Source organism: Macrotis lagotis, chromosome 1, assembly GCF_037893015.1.
Source record: "Macrotis lagotis isolate mMagLag1 chromosome 1, bilby.v1.9.chrom.fasta, whole genome shotgun sequence".
NCBI lineage: Eukaryota > Metazoa > Chordata > Mammalia > Peramelemorphia > Peramelidae > Macrotis > Macrotis lagotis.
In genome coordinates, this window is record NC_133658.1 from 201,671,912 (window position 1) to 201,698,900 (window position 26,989).

Consider the following 26,989-nt stretch of genomic DNA (forward strand, 5'->3'; position numbering starts at 1 on the left):
TAATTTGAAGGCAAATTTTATAAAGTAACTATATAAAAATATCAAAATATGACAAAGACAAACTGTGGATAATCATATGCATTACATAATGAATCACTAGTACAGTGCCTGGTATATAATAGACATTTAATAGATGTATATTGATTGATCAACTGTTGAATCGTGACACTAAATTTTTATCCATATATTGATAGTGGGGAGAGGAATGGGTACATTTATGGAACAGGAATTTGGTGGTTGTATGAATGAGGGGGGGAAATGAGAGACAGCATGTTGAATTTAGGGAAATGGTTTAATCTGTAACATAAAGGTAGTAAAGGAGAGTAATATAAAATAAAGCTAGAAAGGTAGGCTGGAATCAGATTGTGGAAGGCCTCAAATTCCAAGTGAAACAATACTGTTCTATTCATATGCCAGTACCACAATAGCAAAATCATATGAAAACCTAAGGACAAATGCTATGGGACTATCTGCTGAAAAGAAACTGACCACAGGAGGGCAATATTTTCAACAGACTTTAGCTAAGAGAGAGGTATACAAAAAAGTTCACTTGAGATAAGAGAAGGCAAAAGATGTCTTTAATCGTCATTTTTCTTTGACTTCTGATTTCTGCAGCGACAGCAAGTGAAAGTAATACCAATAAGAAAGATAAGAGATGGTGAAATTACTTCCTTTAATAAAGCTGAGAGAATTTAAAACTATGGCAACAGAGAATGGATGACTAGCTGAGGAAAAAACTGGCTGAAACTTGAGAGGAAAATGTAGACTTGTAACTTGAAAACAGTAAATAATAGGAGCCTAGGCTGACTAGTCATTTAGCAAGAGGGGAACAGATGACAGATTAATATCATGCATAAGATGTACTATGTGTAAATCCTGATGTAATTGATCTTAGAGAACAAGCACATTTTGGAGAAAATAATTCCCAGGCCAGATGTTCAGGTCAACAATCCGATCAGAGGCATAGTTATGGAATGGAAACACCTTGAGGTCAACCTTCATTTATCAAAAGAGGCCATAAATCTTGACCTACCTCTTTATCAGGTATTATAAATTCCACATGCTAAGAAGTACTGTTAATCATATTTTAAGATTCTATTCTGTAGATTGGTAAATTTGACTGGAATTATGAACCCCAACAAAAGGAACCAATGAATGAATAAAAGAAGTGATGTCTTCTGGTAAACAAGTTATACAAATTTTCCTCAATAGGTTAAAGTTAATAAAACTAGCTCACATTTTTAGAGCATTTTACAGCCTACAAAGTACTTTTCTCATAACAACCTATTGAGTTGGTAGTATAAATACTATTTTCCCCACTTCAATCATAAGAAAACAGAGAGAATATGCTCCCTGTGATAACAAGGAAAAGCCCTGTAATTCAAACTCAGGTCTTCTGAGACAGCCAATAGTTCAGCTATCATACTACAAGAAAACTGAAACAAATATATATTACTAAGTATAGTTTTGTTAGAAGCTGAAATGATCACTTAGAAGATTATAATTTAGAATGGGGGGGGCCCTTAGAAACCATACAGTTCAATTCCTATTACCAACATTTTACAAATGAGGAAACTGAGACTGTTAGAGAGGTTAAGTCCCCATTGTCATAAAAATATTATGAATCAAATATGGGATTAAAAACCCAGTTCCTCTAATCCCAAATCTAATGTTCTTCCCACATATAGCATCTGCTGTAAAACTACCTAAGAATCAGTAGAACAACTTTGAACATTTTTCTGTATAGTCTAAAAAACGTGTCTCATTGAAAGGAGTTTTAGGAGAGAAAAATGAGAAAGGTTCAATTAAAAAAATAGATAGGGGCGGCTAGGTGGCGTAGTGGATAAAGCACTGGCCTCGGAGTCAGGAGTACCTGGGTTCAAATCTGGTCTCAGACACTTAAAAAAAAATTACCTAGCTGTGTGGCCTTGGGCAAGCCACTTAACCCCATTTGCCTTGCAAAAACCTAAAAAAAAAAATGAACATTTATGAATGTCTACAAAGATGTTAGAGGCAAGAAAATGATGAGAGGTTTCTAATACTGGACAGTTAAATTTCAGATCCTTTTCAAGGATATAACAAATATAAAATAAAATCTTAATGAACAAACCTCAATCCCAATTTCAAATCCACCACCAAGTCCAGCTATTCCAATGGCAGAAGGTGCAGACCACCCTTAAAAAGGAAAAGAAGGGGGGGGGTGAATTAGGAACAGTTTTATTTGTAGCTTAATACTACCAACAACCATAATCTCAAGCTGTATCCATTTTCTATTAGTTCATTTGTACATTTTAGGAAAAAATAGAAACATGAGAAGTAAATTCATATTTGATATTTGAAAGCAATGAAGATGAGACTATGCTAATCAGTCATTTAAACTGAAAAAGGATATAACATATCAAGTCTCTGTGTGGATCCTAGCCTAAAACTAGTTGGGAGGGGCTTCAAAGGTACTAAAAATAATTCACATCAACTCATTTATCCTAGCTTTTTATTATTTATATATATTTTCATCACCATATTCCTCTCAGGTTGGCAGGACAACTTACTCCCATTTTATATATATATATATATATATATATGAAGAAATTGAGAATCATTGAATTTTAAATGATTCAGTCCTAGGTCACACAGTGGGTCAAGTCAGGGTTCAAACTCAGAGTCTTTAGCTTCAAATTTGGCTCTTCTAACTACACTGTTAGTTCAAAAAGTACTCAGGACTTTTACATAATAGAGATGACAGAATTTAATCTTCAGGAAGCAAAATTTTGTAGATTACATTCTTGGTACAGGTACAGCACAGATAGTACAACATGTAGAAAGGTATACATATTTTCTGAAGAGGATAAATGCTCATGGAGTTTTAAGGGGTATAACAGAGTATTCTTCTTGTGAAAAATTAAATATAATCATTTTGTTAACCAAGATAATAACATATTTTAGGATTCATACTTTGGCATTTTTCTGACTTATAAATACATGAAGAAGGTCAAATGGAACATTGGAAAGAATATGGAACTGAGAGTCAGATCTAATTTTGAAGTAGATCTGATTACCTATAATTTTGTGAGCAAGTCACTTTAACCTCAGTTTCTTCAATTGTTACATGTTGGGAGTTGGACTAAATGATACCTAACCCTTCTATCAACTATAAATATAGAATCATATGCTACTAAGGAACACAACTGATTTTTCTTTTAGTAAAAATGATACTTTCTGAAATGGTTAACGATTCTTTAATTTTTTTAAGTCTCCTTTTCCTTGGTAGTCCATGCCCAAGAGAATATGGCAATGCACACAAACTTTCAGAGCTGAGTTTTGTTATACATATAACAGTTAAAAGGCTTTATTTCTTTTTTTTTTTTTTTTTTCATTTTTGTGTTAGCAACTGGTCCTGTGCAGGGACCTGCCCCTGTCCAGCAGGGTACTATTAGGACACAAATGAAACTATCCAGTCATAATCCTCCTGACCCAATTCTAACTCATTTTGTACTATTTTCAAACAATCCCCTTGTGATTCTAAGGGACAGCTGGACAGCTACTTAGATGAGGATGAAGGGAGCGGTTTTAGGTTTTCAAATCCAGGAGACAGGTCCCTCCTGGGATTCTCAGAGAAACTCCAGAGTTCTTACTGCTCTTTAACCTTCCAAGTGCAACCAGCCCGACAATTGAGGGTCAGCCAGAGTGGGGCAGAAGGCCTTGGGAATGGTTAACTCAACGATTTTCAGACAAATGCTCTGGGTCTAATTTCACTGAATATTTTTCCTTGAGCAAATCTCTATTTCAGTTGGTTTCATGGCTGAAATATTTACTGAAGAGGATCTGGGAGAGAAATGTGTGTTATTTTTATTCTTCTAGAACAGGTATAATTCAGTGGTAGGCAAGTTGTTCTATTCCTTAATAGGTTAATTTTTTCATCTATTGTGAATATGACCTGGCTATAAATTGTCAAAAAGCCAAACAAGGAGGTTATTGAAGCTGTAAGTGCCACCTCAACTTCCTTTTCTTTCTTTCCATTTCCATGTCTTGGATATCATGTTTCTGTGGGCTTTAAGGTAATGAAGTTTTCAATCATGTGGATTAGAATAGTAGATTGAAGTCAACCTCATAAAACTCAAAGAACATGCCACGATCAGCAGATACTAGAATTTATTCTTTTTTTAAGGATAGTTTTTTAAAAAAAAGTAACAGTGCTGCTTAGGTAGAAAAAAGATAACAACAGTATATGCCTGCATGAAGGACCAATCGGGCATCAGTCTAGAAGAAGGATTCCATGTGAAAGAGGTCACATATATATCCAGACCCCCCTTCAGATCAAGACCAAATGAAAAACAGAACAGACTTTGGAAGATAAGACATGAAAAGGAATCAGTGCCTCGACATGTCTCTGATTTTCATCTTCTTTCTCTGGAAATTTTTGGGAATCAGAAACTTTCTCTCTGGTGAGCTGAACTATTTCTCTATGGGGAATGACATATAATTTGTTCAGTCACTCCTCAATTGATTGTAAACTAAGTTATTATACTTTGTCATTCAAAAGAGAAGAAAAAGAAGAAATGCTTTTATATAAATGGGTATTTTTCTTCTTTTGATTTCTACAGAAGTAGTAGAAGTAGTAGTAGTAGTATTACTGTGTTAAAGAATATATACTTAGGGAATTTTTGCCTCATAGTTCCAAATTACTTTCCAAAATCTAATGCAACAATAACTGTAGCAACAATTCATTTTTCTCTCAACTCTCCAACATTTGTCATTTTCATTTTTGGTCACCTTTTCTAATCTTGTATGTATGCAGATTTTCTGAAACTGGCATTTCTTTAATATTAATGATTTGGTGCATTTTTTCATAATCCTATTAGTAAAGGGAAACAGAGGAAGAGGAAAAGAGAAAGAAAGAGGGGCAGCTAGGTGGCGTAGTGGATAAAGCACTGGTCTTGTAGTCAGGAGTACCTCGGTTCAAATCTGGTCTCAGACACTTAATAATTACCTAGCTGTGTGGCCTTGGGTGAGCCACTTAACCCCATTTGCCTTGCAAAAAAAAAAAAACCTAAAAAAAAAAGAGAAAGAAAGAAGAGGAGGAGAAGTAAGAGAAGAAAGAGGAAGTAATGAAGCAATGCTAATAGCTCCCATTTACTCACTACAACATTGTGAAATTTAATACAGGTATCATCCCAATTTTAGAGTCATTTTATCATCCCTCATAAAAATCATCATATTTGTTTTTTCTAGTTTCTGACCAAGATGTTACTTGAAATGAAGGCAGCACCCACATACTTTATCAACAAAACACTGAAGTTTACAGCAGAATGAATAATTACCAAGAGATACAATGACAACTACAGTGCCTTTTTTGCATTCCAGAAATACATAAGATGTCATCTAGAATATCATGTACAACAGAAAAGACTTCAAGCAAATTCAGGAACAATAAAAGGTAGCCCTTGGCATGACCAGAAATGTACCAGGAACACCTTGCCTAAAAGAACACTTTACTCAAGAGGAACCAAGAGCAAAAAGGATTATTTCAGCCAAATCCCAGGATATTCAGAAAGCCTTTGGATGATCAGAAAGCCCCAGGATAGGAACCTTTGGAAGTCCATGGAAGGAGGAACAATCAGCCACCAGAACAGTAGCTCATACTGACCTATGAGTCAGTATGGCTCATACAAGCCTAGAGACTCTGGGTATCCTAATATTCTGCCCTGAGGTACCAGAGAAGGACCGGAGGTTCTAGCACACTGAAGCTCAAAAGATTCTGGGAGACCTAATCTTAATATATAGTCAACATAGGAATCAAAGTGACCCACAGTGAATCCAAAAGTATACTATAGAGTAGAATCTGACCCTGGAAAAGCCCCTATTCAGGCATTAAAACTGAAGAGATGAATTAAAAAAAAATCACATCCAATTAAAAAAAATTGTCGCAGACCTAGAGATCCTCCCTAAGAAAGAAAAAGTAACTCCTTAACAAATATAAATAAATATTCAAAGACAAAATAGATTTTCCAAGAGGATGACATGAATATGTAAGAAAGAATGATAATAATGAACAAGATATTTTTAAAATGAAAAGAGTTCTAAAGGAAAAATCTGCAAATAAACACATTAGAAAAGAAAATAGAAAGACTCCCTAAAAGCAAGAATAGAACAAACAGAAATTAGTGATTTTATGAGACTAATATAGATTAGAAGAGAATCAAAAGACTTTTTAAAAAATATAACAACTAATATGAAAAACTATTAACTTGAAAAAATAAAAGAAAATACAATCTAAGCATCATGAGGTACTTTGAAAACCAATTTTTAAAAAATCCTGAAAAATACATCTTAAGAAATCACAAATGAAAATAACTTACCTAGATCTATCAGACTTCAAGAGCTAGTGAAGGAAGAAAAATATTCACTTACCACTTACTCAAAGGAATTCCAAAAGAAAAAGTTCTAGGAATGTCACAACCAAAATCTAGAGCTACCAAGTAATGCAAGCATCCAGAAAGAAGCAGTTTAAACATGAAGACACCAAGTCAGGATCACATAAGAAATGAGAGCTTCTACCACAAATGAAAGAGAACAAGGCATACAGTATTGCAAAAAGCAAATGACAGGCTTTCAATCAAGATAAATTTCATCTTCTAAGCTTAATATAATTCTAGATGTAGAAAATAGAGGAGCTAGGTGGCACAGGGGATAGAGTGCCTCCTCTGGAGTCAGGAGGACCTAAGTTCAAAGGCAGCCTCAGACACTTAACAATTACCTAGTGATGTGATCTTGGGCAAATCACTTAATCCCATTGCCTCACAAAAAAAACAAGAAGAAAACAGAAAATAGAGCTTTTCTGGAAATTTTTTTGGACATTTCTGATGACATAAACAGAACTAAGTACAAACTCTGAAATACAAACATGAAACCTAAGAAAGTAAGCATAGCTAAACAACTGAAAAGACCCTTATGTTAAGCACTAATATTCAATAGGCAAAGAAAAAAACAAGTGTTCCTTAGAACCTTAGTGTCCTCAAGTGTACTGAGGGAGTTAAATAAAATATCCTAGGGGTGGCTTGGTTCGGTTCTGAGAGCTGTGAGAAAGAAAAGATAAACCAGGTAAAAGCAATAGATTAGTATAGAAAGGAGGAAGCAGATGGAATTTGCTGTTTCTTTGGGGCACATGAGAGGAAGAGTATACATAGAAAAAGAGGAAGGATAGTAAGGCAACAGATAAAGCCCATTCTTATCCGAAATGAAAAAAGGAGGGTTGAAGCCAAAGAGTTTTGAGTTGAATTACATAAAATTCAACAGATCAAAAATTAGAGAGAGAACAATTAAGAAGGAAGATGGGAAGATAATACTGGGAAGGGAACAGTACAAGCAAAATAAACTTTCTTTTATCAAAGCGGGGGGGATTATAAGAGAGAAATTTCTTTGGTTTGGATATGATTCTTCTCATACAACATGATCAATGTGGATCTATGTTTAACATGGTTATAAATGTAGAGCCTATATCAGATTGCTTTCTGGAAGGGGAAGGGGAGAGGGAAGGGAGGCAGGAAAAATATGTAAACCTTTCAAAACCTTAAAACCTTTCAAAAAAATGATTGGTAAAACCACTGATGCATATAGTTGGAAAAACAAATAAAATATTTTGAGAGCGAGAGCGAGAGAGAGAGAGAAGAGAGAAAGAAAGTATAGCAAGGAACTAGAATTAAGAGGATGCCTGGGGTGGCTAGGTGGTGCAGTGGATAAAGCACCGGCCCTGGAGTCAGGAGTACCTGGGTTCAAATCCAGACTCAGACACTTAATAATTACTTAGCTGTGTGGCCTTGGGCAAGCCACTTAACCCCATTTGCCTTACAAAAACCTAAAAAAAAAAAAAAGAAAAAAAGAAAAGAGGATGCCTTAGATTGCCTCTTAGGGAATGTCTGAAGAAATTGTCATGTGAATATAACAGAATTATTATTTTGCCATAAGAAATTATGTAAGATACTTCTGGGTGTTATAAATTGAGGAAAAGCAAAATGAGCAGAAACTAATCTTGAAAATTTAAACAAAGAAACCAATCCTGAAAAGAAAAACTTTAAAAGACTTAAGAACTCTAATCAATGACCTGCCATGTCTCCAGGAGATGTGTAATGGAGGCATATAATAAAACACACTACTTGGCTGTCTTTAAGAAAGAAGTGATAGACGCAATATATATATGACATACATTTCTGAGCATGGAAAACAAAAAAAAACACACTAGTATTTTTTACATAACTCAGTCAATACATTACCAACTTGTATCAAATGATAAAAAGAGACATATTAAAACTGTCTCCCCCCCAAAGAGCATTACTAACATGGAAATGAGATATCTAAGCCTATTTTCATAGATTTCAATCCCCTGTACTTTCTTTACTAGGGTACCTGATGATTAGTAAGATTCTAGTTGGGTAATGATAGAAAACTTTTTTTTAAAAGGTTAAGTAAAAGACATAATCTCTAAGAGTATGACAAAACTCAGTTTTTTTTCCCTACCCAAGTCTTATTCTTTTAATCCAAGCATTACTCCCTTTGGGGAATATTAAGACAATTTTTGCCCTTTTTTTCCCTTTTCTTTTCTCTCAAGAATGTTTTAGAATCAGGTGCCAAATATTGAAAGCCTTGCCAAGTTCAGAAGGCAAAATTGTGCAGGTAAAAGAATTATGGATTTGGATTAAAATGACCACATGAAAATCGCTTTTTGGCTTACTAGCTACATGACCATAGACAAATCATATAGCCTCACTAGGTTTTATTTTCCTCATTAGTAAAATGATGAATTCCACAGTACTTTCTTTTCCTCAATCTATAATCTTATCCAATCTGTGCAGTTTTCTATGTTCAACTGACTTTTCATTTTAGATTCATGTAGATATAAATATATATATAAAATCATATTCATATTAATTAAAAATAATATTCATATTAATTAAATTAAAATTATATGGGAGAAGAAAAATCTTTATTAAGGATGACATACCCATAGCATTTCTGCTTCTAGAGACTTATGCAAAATACAACATTAAGGTTTTTCCACTTAAAAATATAATTGTAGCTTTTCACTTAAGTAATGACATAGTTCAGCCTTAATAGAAACCAAAATATCATAGTGCTATATTCTTCAATAGAAATGGCAGAGAACTCTACAGATAGCTCCTCTTTTTCAATTCTACTTCCAAAGAATTATTAATTTGACTGTGATACTGGAGAATAAGAACGTTCATTTGACATAAGAAATTCAAAGACTATATTGTGTTTAAATATTTTCACGCTTGGAAAAATTACAAAATTCATGTGAAATTTAAAGTAAGACCTAGTCATTGGATCTCTCCCTAAGGACTTTAAGAGGCAGGAAATAACCTCTTCTTGATAAGTTTATTCACACACAAAACTGAGCTACACTGAATAATCCAATTGGAAATTATATAAGGAAACCTGTCATATTCCTATGAAATTTGTCAAAAAGGGAAAGAGAAAAGGGAAGAATATGTTCTAATTCTCTAAGTAGGCAAATATCAACTTACTTCCATCTGGAAGGCGAGCCACTACAATCCCACTGCCTCCTCGAGCAGTGACAAGAAATCCAGCCTTTATCACTGATAGGATAGCAAGACCTTTAGCCTTGGCAATTACATGAGCTGCAAACATTTAAAGGGTAGACAGGTAAGTCATTATCAATACATACTTTTAAGTAAATAAGCATACAATCTAAAATTATAAATGGGGGTGAGCAACCCCAACACACATATTTAGACATTTGAATGACTAGCTTTCAGGGTTCTAATTAAGAATCTTAAATGAAATGTAGAAGTCATGAATTAAAACTCAAATTTATAAAAACAGATGGCCATGAAGACTCTGCACTCCTACCTCTTTTTCTCTTGTTATTTCTGAATAGCTAAATTTAACATTATAAATGTTTTAAAATCGTGCAATTGCCATGCAGATTTAGATAGTTTAGATCAGAGTGGAATTTGATTGCTTTAGTCTATAGGCAGTAGAACAAATTTTTCAAGGATTTCTATTAATTCAGAAACTAACTCCAAGCCTAAGCCTAACCCCCCAATTATTAAAAAAAAAATAATTCACACAGTATTAATGCAATTTTTCCATGGATCTCAGGGATCATGAAAGCTTGCTCAGAAAGACCAAACAAAGGGCAAAACTAAGCTCAGTTTTGAATTTAGAAATATGCTTTAAGTGTGAACTACAAACATTTGGAAATATTATATAGATTTGGGCATTAGTACTTTTATAAAAGAATTTTTTAAGTTTAAGGAAGTTAGGGAAACATTTAGAAAGACATTGTTTTCCTTATAAAAGTGCTATGAAAGATTGTACAACATGATTTTTTAAGTAATTACCATTATACCAGGTTGTTAGTTCTGTTAAATAGCATTATATTATTTAAATTTTGTAAAATTTACAGTGTTTAATACAGTAATTTCATGGTGTAGCTAGTTAAGAAATGCTTCTTAAGTGAATGAAAATGTAATTAAATTTAGTGGAAAAAAAAGTAGAGTCACAAATGTTTTTTTAAATATATTATAGGATCAAGTATCCCCATGCACAATATAGAATAACATATATGTTCTACAATTCAGGGGTGAGATAAAGCACTAATATCCTAAATGATGAACTCGGAGTATATTTCTATTCTATGAATTCTTCATATTCTTTCAGTCAACTCAAGTTCTCTACATTCTGATACATGAGTTCCAGAGTTTGAATAACATAGAAAACCTATAAAATAGGCATTACCTTTGTAACCAACCAGCAGTGTTATAAGGGGTTATATTATATCTCCATGTAAACAAAGAAAGGAAGAAAGGAAGAAAAGAGGGAGGGAGGAGAAAAAGAGGGAAGAATAAATGATAAGAGAGGAGAGAGGGGAAGGGAAAGAAGAGAAAAGAAGGGAAAAGAGAAGAGGAGAGAGGAGGAAAGGAGATGAGAAAAGAAGGAAGGGGAGAGGAACTCCATGGTCCCTTTTGGATTACTTCAAAATGCATTTACCAGGGAGTAACTGAATGGCAAAGTGGATAAAGCACCAGCCCTAGAGTCAGGAAGATGTGAGTTCAAATATGATCTCAGACACTTAATTATTACCTAGCTGTGTGACCTTGGGCAAGTTATTTAATCCCATTGCCAAAAATAAAGAAAAAGTCAATGATCAATATTTCCAAATCACCAAAAAAGAAGACTTTCTTTCTACATAACTCCCAAATTATTTGTGATTACTTCAGTAAAAATTATTAAATTGCCTTCCTTATCTATATGTAGATTTTATTAATCTAAGAGACTAGATACAAAAATTAACTTATCACATGGAATCACAAAACTAAAAAGAAACTTGCAAAGGAAAATTCATTTTTAAGGAATATCTGGAAATTACTAGGAATATCTGGAAATTTACTAACCAGGAATGATCTTATCAGGCCCATTTCTAGAAGTTATTTCTGTGAATTCTCTCAATATTTTGGCAGCTTTTTTTGCTTCTGATTTCAAGTTAGATGGTATTGGATTATTCACTGAAAGGCAAAAAATACAATTTAATTTAAAAGTCAATGAATAAAATCAGTATAAGACAATAAAAACTTATGTTTTTCTACATTTTTATCATTTTAAAGGAGGGTGAGTAAAAGTATAAAGTTTTTCCTAGTAATTCACTGCTTAAGCTTCCAGTTTTATCTTTGATAAACTGATACCAGTGAAACACATACTAGGGAAGCTTTGAGTTTGAAATCTAGAGATTTATCAAAGTATTAAATTATTATAAAATTATTCAAAATTATTCAACAAAAATCATAATTCACAATTGTATATGATTCCAGAAATATTGTTATATTTAGTAACTGGCTGACATTCACATAATTTATATGATATATAGTAGGCATTTAAATCAAATGGTTACACTACCAAACAGCACCTTGAAACAAAGGGACTGTAAAAGTCACCTTGTCTAATCCTCTCATTTATTCTTATATTTCCATGGATCTGTGATTTCATCAACATAAGTATTCTTTATGATGACTTAGATCACAACCTTTTGAATAATTTTCATCTTGGCCAACTCTTGTCATTTTTCTACTATGAATTCATTTTTAAATTGTCTTTTGAATTGTGAAGTTAACAATAAAAACATTTCAATGTACAATGACAAGAAAGAATGATAGAACTTTGAATAACATATATACATATATATGAAATTTCTCTTTAAAAAAGTATATGTATCAAATTGAAAAACTTTTGCCCAAGTAAAATAAATGCAATTAGAATAAAGAGACAAAAAATTGGGGATCTCTTTACTGAATATTTGTAAACAATGTTTGATAATATGACCAATATATAGAATGTGTGTGTGTGTGTGTGTGTGATTCTTCAATAGATAAAAGATCAAAATACATGACTAGTTTGTTCTAAAGTAGAAAACACAAATTTCCATAAATTTGTCAAAAGAAGCCTTACTTTTGTATCCAAACAAACATAACAATAAATAAAAATGGCATATTACTTATTAAAGACTATGAATATGAACAGAGTACTAATAACACTTTTTTGCTGCTTCTAGGAACTCTCTAACTGATAATATGTTGCAGCCTACTCTTATTCATCCTTCTGCTACTCTATTGCTCTTTGGGTGAACTTTATCTAATTCTTGGGAGTATATTCCATAACTGGAAACCATACATATAGTATAACAAAAATAATACTAATGTCAAAAAGGTAGGTGCTTCTGGGAAAAGCTTGGGATCCCTAAGATGACTGAATAATTTTCAAAAACAATCTCTTTTTGTTCAATTCTATGCCAAATTTGTCATCTATTTTCAATATTTATACAATTTATATGTACTAATGGACACACTTTATGGTTTTCTATAAAATTACATACCATAGTCCAGACAATTAAATGAATCTCAGAAATGTTAAATGAGTTGTTCTAAGTCATAAAGCTAGTTAAAATCAGAGCTGGATCTTGAACCAAGATTTCAACTTTCTATCAAATGTGCTTCCCTACTGTACATAGGAAACTGGTTGTGTTCAACTCTTCATGTCTCAATTTGGAGTTTTCTTAGCAAAGACACTGAAGTAGCTATTATTTTCTTCTCTTGAAGCCCTTCAAATGCTGTGTATCAAATGATTTTTTTGGTAATGAAATCATATTTTAAATCCTCTAGGGGATTTTGTGAATTTTTAATTATAATGACAATTCTAAATATTCTTCAAAATAAATAAATTATCCAATTTAACTATTCTATAATTCCCAATTTTATAAAAAAAATTCTTAAAGTGGGGTAAAACTATTAAACTTCACTTTTCCATACCTACTCTCCTTATTAATGCTTAAATCTATTTCTCAAGATTTCATCAAATTACATTTCTTATTTCATCTTATACCTTTTATATCAAAAAAAGATTAGAAAGGGGGCAGCTAGGTGGTACAGTAGCTAGAGCATCAGCCCTGGAGACAGGAGGACCTGAGTTCAAATCCAGAATACGACACTTAAGTAAGATACTTATTTATCTGTGTGACCCCACTGCCTTGCACCCCCCCAAAAAAGAATAGGATATTTTATGATGCCAAATAACATAAAACCTGAAAATATTTTGGAAATAAAAACCGTCTTTTTAGAATAGGGAACAGAAATTATCTTAAGTCAGTTAAGGGTAGATGGATACTAATATACAAATAGAACCTTAAAATTTTTCCTTTAAAAAACATGTTAATTTATTCAATTGTATCTTTGCCAGGCTAAGGGGAAAAAATAGAAACCAGCAAAATTTCTAGTCCTATATTTTTACAGTCTAATATAAAAGAATTAGAGAAAATATAAGAGTTTTCTAAATTAGGAGGACCTGGAATCAAATCCCTGTTCTACCACTTAGAAGCTATGTGATTTTGAGCCAGTTACTGCCTTTGAGCCTCAGCTTCTTCATCTATAAAACTGCAAAAGTAGGTTTTCATAAGATGACCTCCTAGATTTTTGTCTGGTTCAAAATGTTAGGTACTTGCATCCTTGGGGTGTCTTATGGGAGAGAGATTGTTCTTTTGGCTTTGAGTTTTGGGTGAAATGAAATAAGTGGCATGATCTATATTTCCATAGGTTGAGCAAGATATATGTGCAGTTGTTATTGCTTTTGTTTTTTAAACAAAATTATTTGTGATCTTGTCAAGGAAAAAAAAAAAGAAAAGAACTTTTTGCCTCCATTGCTTAGTATAAAGAGTAAAATTTACTTTAAATTTTTTTAAATAACAAAAATTTATTTTCTCTCTAACCCATTCCACCCCCATTGAAAAAAAAAGTAGGAAAAAAAAGATCCCTTGTGAAAAGAAATGTGCCTATCCAGAAACTAAGGGTTACCATCAATTTGAAAATGACTGAATAGATATTGGTGTAAGACCACTGTTTTCTTATGTCTGAATAATTTTATGATCAAGATGCTTTATACCTGTATATCTTTTTTCATGTGATAATGCCTATTTAAGCAGATTTAAAATGAAATTATATACCTATATTAATCAAAGAATAAACAAGAAGCAGAATTAAAGTTTTTCCAGGTTTTGTAAGAAATTAGATGATGAAATAAAATGAGAGTGGCTGAAAGAATTAGACACACACATCTGTGTCTCTCTATATGAGAAGATATTTCCAGCAAGAGCATTATTACATAAATTGATTTTCACATCAAGCTTCTGTAGTATTTTTAGCAGACAAATAATATAAACTTATGGACAAAAATTGTAAGTCCATGTGTCCCCTTTCCCCCACTGCCTGAACCATAAGTCTACTCATTTTTTTTTACTTACAGATGTCTTACATACAATGATACTCCATCTCATTCACATTTGGCTTAACCATTCCCCAATTGATGAGCATCCCCTCAATGTTTATTTCTTTGCCACTATAGAACTGCTAAAAATGTTTTATACATGTGAGCTTTAAACTCTTTCTTATGATATTTTTGGGATATAACCGTAGAAGTGATATTCCTGGATCAAAGGTAAGCAAAATTTTATTACCCTTTGGGTATAGTTCCAAACTGCTCTCCGGAAAGGTTGGATCAATTTATAACTCTAATCATTCAGTATTATCCCAGTTTTCCCACATCCCCTCCAACTCTGATTATTTTCCCTTTTTGTGATATTGGTCAATCTGATAGGTGTGAGGTAGTACCTCAAATGTTTTAATTTTCATTTCTCTAATCAATAATACTTTAGAAGATTTTTCATATTAGATAGTTTTAATTTCGTCATCTGAGAATTTCCTGTCCATATCCTTTAACTATTTATCTATTGAGGAATGACTTGCATTCTTATAAATTTGACTCAGTTCTCTATATATCTCAGAAATGTGTCCTTTATCAGAAATACTATCTATAAGGATAATACGTTATGATCAAGTAGGATTTATCCCAGGAATGCAGGGTTGGTTCAATATTAGGAAAACTGTTAGTATACTCAATTATATCAATAACAAAACTATCAGAAACCATATAATCATATCAATAGATGTTGAAAAAAGCTTGACAAAATACAGCACCCATTCCTACTAAAAACATTAGAGAGCATAGGAATAAATGGATTGTTCCTTAGAATAATAAGCAATATCTATCTGAAATCATCAACAAGCATTATCTTCAGTGGGGAGAGGCTAGAGGCATTCGTAATAAGATCGGGGTGCAACATGGGTGACTATTATCACCACTACTATTCAATATCGTATTAGAAATGTTAGCTTTAGCTATAAGAGAAGAAAAAGAAATTGAGGGAATTAGAAACAGGAAGGAAGAGACAAAACTCTCACTCTTTGCAGATGACAAGATGGTATACCTAAAAAATGGCAAGAAATCATCCAAAAAACTAATGGAAACAATTAACAATTTTAGCAAAGTTACAGGATATAAAATAAACCCTCATAAATCCTCAACTTTTCTATATATGACTAGCAAGATACAGCAGGAAGAGCTAGAAAGTGAAATCCCATTCAAAGTAACCTCAGACAATATAAAATACCTGGGAGTTTATTTGCCAAGGCAGACTCAGAAACTTTTTGAAAACAATCATAAAACACTTCTCACACAAATTAAATCAGATTTAAATAACTGGGCAAATATCAACTGCTCATGGATAGGTAGAGCTAATGTAATAAAAATTACAATTCTACCAAAACTAAACTACCTGTTTAATGCCCTACTAATCAAAATTCCAAATAATTACTTTAATGAGCTAGACAAAATTGTAAGTAAATTCATATGGAGAAATAAAGTCAAGAATTCCCAGGAGCTTAATGGAAAAAAGTGCAAAAGAAGGGGGCTTAGCCCTACCTGATCTAAAATTATAAAGTATCAGTCATCAAAATTGTTTGGTATTAGCTAAGAAATAGAGTGATGGACCAGTGGAATAGACTAGGTGCAAAAGCAGCAGACAATTATAGTAATCTGCTGTTTTGTAAACTCAAAGAGTCCAGCTGTTGGGATAAAAAACTTACTCTTTGATAAAAACTGCTGGGAAAATTGGAAGTTACTATGGAAGAAACTTAGATCAGACCAACACCTAACACCCTTTACCAAGATAAGATCCAAATGGTTACAGGATTAAGACATAAAAAACAATACTATAAACAAATTAGAAGATCAAGGACTAGTTTACCTGCCAGATCTATGGAAAGGAGAGCAGTTTATGACTAAAAACCAACTAGATGATTTCGATTACATTAAATTAAAAAGCTTTTGCACAGATAAAACCACTGTAACCAAGATCAAAAGAAATGTAGTAAATTGGGAAACAATGTTTACAACTAATGATTCTGACAAAGGACTCATTTCTAAAATATACAGAAAACTAAGTCATATTTTTAAAAGAAAAAGCCATTCCCCAATTGACAAATGGTCAAAGGATATGAAAAGGCAATTTACAGATGAGGAGAACAAAGCAATCCATAGTCATATGAAAAATTGCTCTAAATCATTAATTATTAGAGAAATGTAAATTAAAGCTTCTCTGAGATACCACCTCATACCTCTCAGACTGGCCAATATGACCAGACAGGATAATGATCATTGTTGGGAGGGTTGTGGGAAATCTGGGACACCAATACATTGTTGGTGGAGCTGTGAACTCATCCAACCTTTCTGGAGAGAAATTTGTAACTACGCCCAAAGGGCAACAAAAAATGTGCATACCCTTTGACCCAGCAATACCACTACTGGGTCTATACCCTGAAGAGATGATAAAAAAGGGTAAAAACATCACTTGTACAAAAATATTTATAGCAGCCCTGTTTCTGATGTCAAAGAATTGGAAATCAAGTAAATGTCCTTCAATTGGGGAATGGCTTAGCAAACTGTGGTATATGTATGTCATGGAATACTATTGTTCTATTAGAAACCAAGAGGGACAGGTCAGGGAAACCTGGAGGGATTTGCATGAACTGATGCTGTGTGAGATGAGCAGAACCAGAAAAGCACTGTATATCCTAACAGTAACATGGGGGTGATGTTCAACCTTGAAGAACTTGCTCATTCCATCAGTGCAACAATTGGGAACAATTTTGAGCTGTCTGCAAAGGAGAATGCCATCTGTATCCAGATAAAGAGCTGTGAAGTTTGAACAAAGTTCAAGGGTTATTCTCTTTAATTTAGAAAAAAACCAGATATCTTATTGTCTGATCTTGTTATCTCTTAGACTTTTTCTCTCTTCCTTAAGGATATGATTTCTCTCTCCTCACACTCAATTTGGATCAATGTACAACATGGAAACAATGTAAAGACCGACAGATTGCTTTCTGTGGTGGGGGGAGAAGTAAGATTGGGGGAAAATTGTAAAACTCAAATAATATCTTTAATAAAAAAAAAGATTAAAAAAAAGAAATACTAGCTATAAAAATTGGTTCCCAACTTACTACATTACTTTTAATCTTTTATTGGTTTTATTTGTGCAAAAACTTTTAATTTATTATAATCAAAATTATCCCTTTTACATCTTATAATGTTCTCTCTCTTGTTTGGTAATAAACTCCCCTTTCCATAGATCTGACAGAAAAATGATTTCTTGTTCTTCTAACTAGTTTATGGTATCACTTTTTAAGTCTAAATCCCAATTCTATTTCAACTTTACCTTGGTATAGGGTTTAATATGTTGGTCTATATCAAGTTTCTGCCATTCTATTTTACAGTTTCCTTAGCAGTTTTTGTTAGAGTTTTTATCCCAGAAACTCAAGTCTTGGGTTTATCAAATAGATTATAGTCATTTTCAACTGTTTCTTTTGTACCTATCTATACCACTCATTCACCAATCTATTTCTTAGACAACACTGCTGCTTTATGATATAATTTTAGATATGATACAGCTAGGTTACCTTTATTTGCATTTTTTATTTACTCCTTTGTCATTCTTGAACTTTTTGTTCTTCCATATGAACTTTGTTACTATTTTTTTGAGGTCAATAAAATAATTTTTTGGTTGTTTGGTATGGCACTGAATAAGTAATTTAATTTAGGTTTTTATATTAATTATACTATAATATAGTATCATGGTCTACCTATGAGCAATTGACATTTGTTCAAATATTTAGATCCGATTTTATTTTTTGTGAAAAGTGTTTTGTAATTGTTTCCAGTTTCTGCATTTTGTTTTGGCAGATAGACTCCCAAGTATTTTATGTTGTCTACAATTATGTTAAATGGAATTTCTCTATCTCTTGCTGTTGGGCATTATTAATAATATATAGAAATGTTGATAATTTATGTGGGGTTTATTTTATATCCTGCAACTTTGCTAAGGTTGCTCATTGTTTCAAGTAGTTTTTAATTGATTTTCTAGGATTCTCTAAGTATGCCATATCATCTTCAAAGATTAACAGTTGTTTCCTCATTGTCTATTCTAATTCCTTCTATTTCTTTTTCTTCTCTTATTGCTAAAGCTAACATTTCTATAACAATATTCAATTAATAGTGTTGATAACAGGTACCTTTGTTTCATCTCTTATCTTACTGGAAATGCTTCTAGCTTTTCCCCATTTATAGAAATGTTTATCAGGAAAACTTCATTTATTCTTATATTCTCTAATATTTTTAATAGGAATGAGATTTGTATTTTGCCAGGTTTTTTTCAGTATCTCTTGAAATAATCATATGCTTTCTGTTAATTTTGATATCAATATGGTCAATTAATCTGATAGTTCTCCTAATATTGAATGAAACCTGCATTCCTTGTATAAATCCTATCTGATTGCTAAAATCTTATTCAAATTTTTACATCAATATTCATTAGGGAAATTAGTCTATAATTTCCTTTGCATTGATTCTATAATACTTTTCACACAAATAAAATCGGATCTAAATATTTGAATAAATGTCAATTGCTCATAGGTAAGCCATGCTAATATATTATGGTAAAATTAATATGAATAACCTAAGTTAAATAATAACCTAATTAAATAGCCTAAATTAAATATGGTATCAACACCATATTGTCATCATAGAAGGAATTTGGTAGAACTCTTATTTTTTAAATAGTTTAAAGAGAATTAGAATTAATTGTTCTTTAAATGTTTGATAATATTCACATGTAAATCCCAAAGATTTTTTCTTTGGGAGTATATTAATGGCTTGTTCAATTTCTTTTTCTGACATGGGGTATTTAAGTGTTTAATTTCTTCTAATTCCTATCTTTATAAATATTCATCAATTTCCCTGATTGTCAGATTTATTGGAATATGAGTGGACAAAATACCTCTAAACTATTACTTTAATTTCTTCAACATTAGTAATGAATTCAACTTTTCAGTTTTGAAACTGGTAATTTTGTTTTCTTTTTTTTAATCAAGTTAATCAAAGATTTTTATTTATTTTACTGTTTTTTGTACTGTTTTTCCAACAGTCTGATTTATAAGTTCAAAAGTTTTCTTATTTTCAATTTTATTAATTTTGCCTATAATTTTTTTCAGAATTTCTAATTTGATACTTAATTGAATATTCTTTTTTCTAACTTTTTTTAGTTGTATGACCAGTTCATTGATTTCCCCTTTCTCCATTTTATTCCTGTACACATTAAGAGATGTAAATTTCTCCTAATAACTTCTTTAACAGTATCCCACAAGTTTTGAGATGCTGTCATTACCAACCTTGTCTTGGATAAAATTGTGAATTATTTCTATGATTTGTCATTTGATTCACTCATTCTTTAAAATTAGATTAGTTTCTGAAAATAAATAAAACCTTTCTAAAATTAAAACAATTAGATTAGTTTCCAATTAATTTTTAATCTATCTTTCAATGGTCCTTTATTACATGTAACTTTTATATCATCATGATCTGAAAAGGATACATTTAATATTTCTGCCTTTTTTGCACTTGATTGTGAGGTTTGTATGCCCTAATACATGACCAAGTTTTGTGTGTAGGTTCCAAGAACTGCTGAGAAAAAGATATTCTTTCTATCCCCATTTAGTTTTCTCCAGAATTCTATAATATCTAACTTTTTAAAAAATTCTATACATCTCTTTGATTTCCTTCTTGTTTATTTTGTGGTTAAATTTATCTAATTCTGAGATATGGGGGTTGAGGTCCCCCAGCAATATAGTTTTGCTTTCTATGACTTTCTGTAACTCAATTACCTTCTCTTCTAAGAATCTGAATGCTATGCCACTGGGTGGATATGTTTAATATTGATATTACTTCATCATCTATAGCACCTTTTAGGAAGTTGTAGTTCCCTTCCTTTTCCTTTTTTAATGAGATATATTATTGCTTTTGCTTTGTCTGAGATAAGGATTGCTTCTCCTGCTTTTTTTTCACTTCAGTGGAAGCAAAATATATTCTGCTTCAGTCTTTTACCTTTACTCTGTATACATCTCTCTGATTGAAATATGTTTCTTCTAAACAACATATTGTAGGATTCTGGTTTTTAATCTACTCTGCTATTTACTTCTGCTTTATAATAGTTCATCTCAATCACATTCAGTTATAATTACTTTTTATACCCTCCATCCTATCTCCCTTCTCTCTGTTATATTCTTTCTCCTTTCACCTTATCCCCCCTCATTGACATTTAGCTTCTGATCTCCTCTCTCAATCTGCCCACCCCATTTTTCCCCTGTACCCTTTTGCTTTTACCCTTCCTTTCTTCCCTCCCTTCTATTAGTCCCTCTTTCCTTTTTCTCCTAATTTCCTTTGGGGTAAATCCCTTTCTGAGCCAAATCTGTGAATATAAGATATAAGCAATTCTCACTCTTCCCTTCTTTCCCTCTACTACTTAAAAGTAATAAGTGTTTTGTGTCTCTGTATGCACTATAATTTACCCCATTTTGTCCCCCCCTTCCTCTTGTCCCAGTACAATTCCTTTTTATAATGTCTGTTTTTTAAATCATCCCATCAAAATCAAGTTATGCCTATACCTTCTAAGTATACCCCTTCTAATAGATACAGTTCTCAATTATTACGAGTATTATTCTCCCATGTAGAGATATAGCCAATTTGGTCTTATTGAATAATATTCTTTTTCTTTACCTCCTTTTTTCCCTTCTATGTATCTCTTGAGTTACATGTTTGAAGACAGAATTTTCAATTTTCCACTGGTTTTTATTTCCATCAGGAAAACTTGAAAGTTATCTATTTTGTTAAATATTTTTCTTTTTCCCTGAAAGAGTATACTCAAATTTTCTGTTGGGTATTTTTTGTTGTAATCCAAGCTCCTCTACCCTCTGGAATATCATATTTTGGACCCTTCAGTCCTTTAATGTTGATGCTGCCAACTCCTATGTAATCCTGACTATCTCCTTGCAGTATAAACTGTTTCAGTCTGGCTGTTTCCAGAATTTTATCCTTGATCTGATAATTCTAGAATTTGACTACAATATACCTTGACATTTTCATATTGTGATCCCTTTCTGGAGGTAATTAGTGAATCCTTTCAATAACTATTTTACTCTCTGGTTCTAGGATATTAGGACAGTTTTCTTGATGATCATGGCTTTCAGGTGATCCAGTTCTAAATTATCTCTCCTGGATCTGGTCAGTTTTTTTTTTTTTTTGGTGAGGTATTTTTCTTCTATTTTCTCATTTTTTTTTTAAATTTTGCTTGACTAATTCTTGATGCCTCATAGAGTCATTTGCTTCTACTTGTCCAAGTCTATTTTCAAGGAATCATTTTCTTCAGTTAGTTTTTGTATCTCCTTTTCCATTCGGTCAATTCTATTTTTAAAGAAGCTGTTATCTTTTTCCATTTGCCCAATTGCATTTTTGAAGGAGTTGCTTTCTTTTTGCATTTACCCAAATGTAATTTTAAAAAAGAATTTATTTTCTTAAGTCAATTTTTCTGTTTTCTTTTGCAAGAAGTTTGCATTTCTTTTTTTTTTTCATCTTTTTCTATTTGAATTTTAAAATCCTTTTGGGCTCTTCCAAAAAGTCTTTTGAGGCTGGAAACCAATTCATATTCTCCTCTGCAATTTTTCATGTATTATTTTTTTCTGCCATCCTCTTATTGGGACTATTTTGTGCTTTTTCTTATCTCCAAGGTAACTTTCTATAGTCCCACCTTTTCTGACTTTTTTAACTCAAATTGAGCTTTGTTTCTGTACTGCTGTCCCAAGTTTCTTGTGTTTGGAGAGGGGCTTGCATTAAGAATGCCAGTGGCTTCCTCAATATACTGGCTCCTTCCACATTGAGACTGCCCATATTGTGCCAGCTGCACAGCAGGTCTAGGGTTTGTGTTGGAGCCTTCCCATCAAGCCAGCTGTGCCACTGGTCTGTTAAGTCAGGACCCTAAGGGCCTCTGCTGTGGTGGAAAACTTCTTGATAACCCCCTTCACATCCTGTCCAAGCTGCTTTCAGCTTCCTGCCCTGGGCTCTGATCCCTGCTTCAGATCACACTCATCCTCCACTTTACTGGAAAATGTTCCACTATGTTCTTTTGTGGGTTCTGCCACTCCAGAATTCATTTAGAGGCTCAATTAACATTTTGGAGGAAGCAGGAGAAAACTTAAGGAAGTTCTTGGCTTTTCTGCCATTTTGGCTCCACTCCACCTGAGACTTTTTTGAAGAAAGCTTTTGTACCAACTCTTTTTACTATACTTTCCTACTAAATAAATATTTCCAAAAATAATTAACTATGTCTGGCTAACTCTTATCCACTTATAGTCAAAACACGTATAGGGAATCAAGAGTTCTTGTAATCGAAAATATGCCAAGTCCTTCAGAATTACCCTTAGAAATTTGAAGGGATCAGCAGTCAACCAACCTCTGGGATTGAGAGAAATTCAAGTTTCTCTGGAGGTGATTTTACAGGTACATTTCCAATTGTGTCAAATTTTCTTTGGAAGAGGCAATAAAGAGAAAAGGATCAGTTGCTAAGGTGAAGAAGGTATGGGTATAGGATGTAGTCATTATTTCTTTCACATGTTTGTTTTTTGGTTTCAAGGGAAAGTTCTTACATGGATGGGGATTATCTGGAAATGACATGACAAAAAATGAACTCAATAAAAATTGGATAAAAAAGTATAACTCATTTTCATTTTTATTTTTATGCTCTTCTATACAAGAATTTGAAGGTTTTTAGATGACAGTAGGTCTGGATTCCCAACAAGATATACAAAAATATTATTTCATTTAAAATTATATGGTGGACTACATTAGATGGACAAAAGATGGAAGCTTTCTGTTCTTTAAAGCTATTTAACTAGGAATGTGTTAGACCAAGAAAGGAAGCAAATTCCACAGTTGAGAGCCCCTCACTGCAAACATCCTGTTGTAGCAAAGGTCATAGCCTTTTTCATAAACAGAGGTAGAAGAAAAAAACATTACCATTTGGAAATTTGAATACAGACTTAGATACTTGTAGATCATAAAACTTGAGTCTAAAGGCTAAGTATATTCATCTGCAGGACTTAGAAAGACTGTGCAAGATCTGAGGTCTTTTCCAACTTTATATCTATGCTTTAATAAATTCTCCTATCTGTTACCCTTTGATACAATGTTCTTGGCCCATGACACATTTGTTTGAGTGTAGTTATAAATGGTACATTTCTCTCTAAAAGCCTTTTAGGTAGGTTTAATACTTATCCCACTTGCTAGATCCTTCCTTCCTTTCCTCCCTCCCTTCTTTCTTCCTTCTTTCCTTATCCATTCTTCAGTTCACATAAGGTATCATACCTTCACTTGCAAAGGAATGTAAATTTTGACCCCTGAAACTTGGCAAGATGTCTCAGGTTTACTGGCTCCAAATTACTCTGGCTCTCAAAGAATGATTATTAAGAGGTCCTAGGCCAAGCCTCACTGGGTCCCAGTTTGGACCAAGACTGACTCAGAGTGATTGTAAATATCACTTGTTTTGACCAGAAACCCTGAGGGCCTTCCCCTACCAAATTGTTTTTTTTAACTACATAAAAAAGGCCATTCTTTGCTTTATTTTTTCTTACCTAGTTTTAATTACTGAATGGGCATTACCTTAGTTAAACTGTTAAACCTGAGACCTGTTAAAAATCTTAGCTTAAAAAGGCCAAAGTCTTCCCTTGCACCAGAGCTATCTAACTCCAGTCTTCCTCATTCATATCTGACCAATGACCCCAGATGGTTCTTGAGGAGAAAGTGAGGCTGATTATTTTGGATAGCCCTCTCTCACTTAAATCCCATTCACTCGCATGTCATGGTATTACCTCCCTGATGTTATGGTCCTCTTCTAGAATGAAAAACAAACAACATCATATATTAGGTTAATATAGAAAAGGAATACTTTTGTTATTACAATCTATTATGATCCCTTCAGAAAAATATGGGAGATTCCCATGAAACTGCAGATATTTGAAGACATGAACAGCATCTGAACACACAGAAATGTTGATGTCAAAGATCAAGCAAATTATCCATAAATATTTGGTTTCTTTTTTAATGGGGAGGATAACTGCCAAACCTCAAGCTGAATAACTTGAACTTGCAAAGTGTTACTAGGAAGGACCCTATGAAGTGTCCAGAAGAAAAAAATTGTACTTTGAAAACCTCAAAGTTAAATCATTGAATGGAATGAAATTGCTCAAATCCTATCTCCAGAACTTAGGATATAAGTAATAATATCAGCACCACCTGGGAGAATTGTAGGTTCATCTTGCTGCCTATGTAACATTTCTTCTGCAAATTAACTGAGACAGAAGCAAGGAACAGCAAAACAAGAATCCCCACCTTTATTTCCTTAGTTCTTGATCCATAGCTATATTTCCATTTTATATGGGAATGGCAAGAGTAACATTTTTTCTCTATGGCAGAGATTCTTAATCTGGACTCTGTGAACTTTGATGTTTTTAATATTTTGATAACTATTTCAAAATTAGGACAGGAGAAATAGTAAGCCTAGAGTCAGGAAGACTACTAGTACTTACTGAGTTCAAATTCATCCTTGGACACTTCCTAGCTATGTGAGCCTAGGTAAGTCACTTAACCTTGTTTGCCTTAATTCCTCATCTGTAAAATGAGATGGAGAAGTAAATAGTAAACCACTCCAATATCTTTGCCAAGAAAACCTCAAATAGGGTCACAAAGAGTTATGGAGAACTCAAATGACTGAACAATAACAACCCCCCCCCCAAAATTCAAAACAAATGGTTCCCTTTGTAATCTTATTTTTTTTTTATTTTATCCATTTAAAAACATTCAAAGAAAAGGTTCATAGGTTTTACCAGATTTTCTACAGCTGTCCAAGATACAAAGTTAAAAAAATTCCAGTCTAAAGTTCCAGAGTCAACCAAATAACTTCATCAGAACACACCTTGAGGTAGCATGGTGGTTATTTTCTCCATTTTGTGATTTAAAAAAATTGCAGTTTGGAAGGGACAAAATGATTTATCATCACAACAGGACCAGAGTCACCAAAGAAATTAGCAGAGTATAGAGATTAATTCTATCTTTTAATGAGGTCAACAAACTAAGATTATGAAAGTTCCCTGAAATTTTTTGAAGAGGAAGAAGAGTATAGGTTTGCAAGGATAAGATATAAACTAACACAATTTCTGGAGTGGTCAAAATTTTCCATGAGATATATAAAAATGAAAATTATTTTAATCTTGTTATTTTAGGTTAAAATTTGTTCATTCACCATATCTCTGAATTCTATGGCAAAAGGTTATCTCACTAATTTTTGGAACAAATCAAATGTCCAATGTATCCTTGGTCTTTTTTTACTTTGAACAATTTGTAGCTTGTACTGTGTCAAGGGGAGATATAGGGAAAATAGTAGGAAATGTTCCATAACACCAGGGTATATAAGAGAGTACAATGAATTAAAAGTCCAGAGACCAAGTTTCTCATCAGAACTCACTTCCAAACTATCTTGTATTTATCTAGTTTGTAAACATTTGTATTTGGTAAATTTATATTTATGTTGTATTTTATATGTAATTGTTTTCCCCCATTAGAATATAAATTCATTATAAGTAAGGATTATCTTACTCTTTGTACCCATATCTTCAGCAGAGTATCTGATATGAAGTAGATATAAAATAAATACTATTGTTGACTGATAAATTTAATCTCTTGAGTCACTATTTCTTCATCTGTAAAATAGAGATGATTTCTGCGTCTCAAAGTTGATATGAGGCTCAGGCTCAAATAAGAATTTTGGATATGGAAGAACTAAAGAAAGCTTAAAAGAAGCACTATATAAGGTATCATATATAAATATAATCTTCATTTTAGTATTTTAAATAATTGGCAGAGTATCTCATCCTGTCTATAAAGAACATCACAATGGAATTTAAATTAGTCTTGGAATAAATAAAAGTCTTACATAGTCTTATATATACTTTCCCCATCAACACTTTGAATAATTCAATACTTAATAATAGTCAAGTGACCAGATGTTTTATAACACTTAAATCCTGAAACACAACATCTCTACATATGATCTCTAAAGATTTAAAAATGACAACTTAGGGCAATTGCAAAACTCATGATACACACTGTCATATACAACAAATAACGAACTACCAAA

At 32.7% G+C, this 26,989-nt stretch overlaps 1 protein-coding gene across 2 annotated transcripts in view; it reads right to left on the reverse strand.

Annotated features, from left to right (window-relative positions):
- Positions 1–1,658: 1,658 nt before the first annotated feature.
- The window catches only part of LOC141515100 (SH3 domain-containing YSC84-like protein 1), a 32,484-nt gene continuing 7,153 nt past the window's right edge, over positions 1,659–26,989 (reverse strand). For both annotated transcript variants that reach the window (XM_074226394.1, XM_074226404.1), the window contains exons 2-4: positions 11,433–11,543; positions 9,540–9,653; positions 1,659–2,175 (exon numbers count right to left, since the gene is read on the reverse strand). In XM_074226394.1, coding sequence (XP_074082495.1) covers positions 2,057–2,175; positions 9,540–9,653; positions 11,433–11,543 — 344 coding nt within the window. In that variant the 3' untranslated portion in view covers positions 1,659–2,056. The remainder of the gene's footprint in view (positions 2,176–9,539; positions 9,654–11,432; positions 11,544–26,989) is intronic.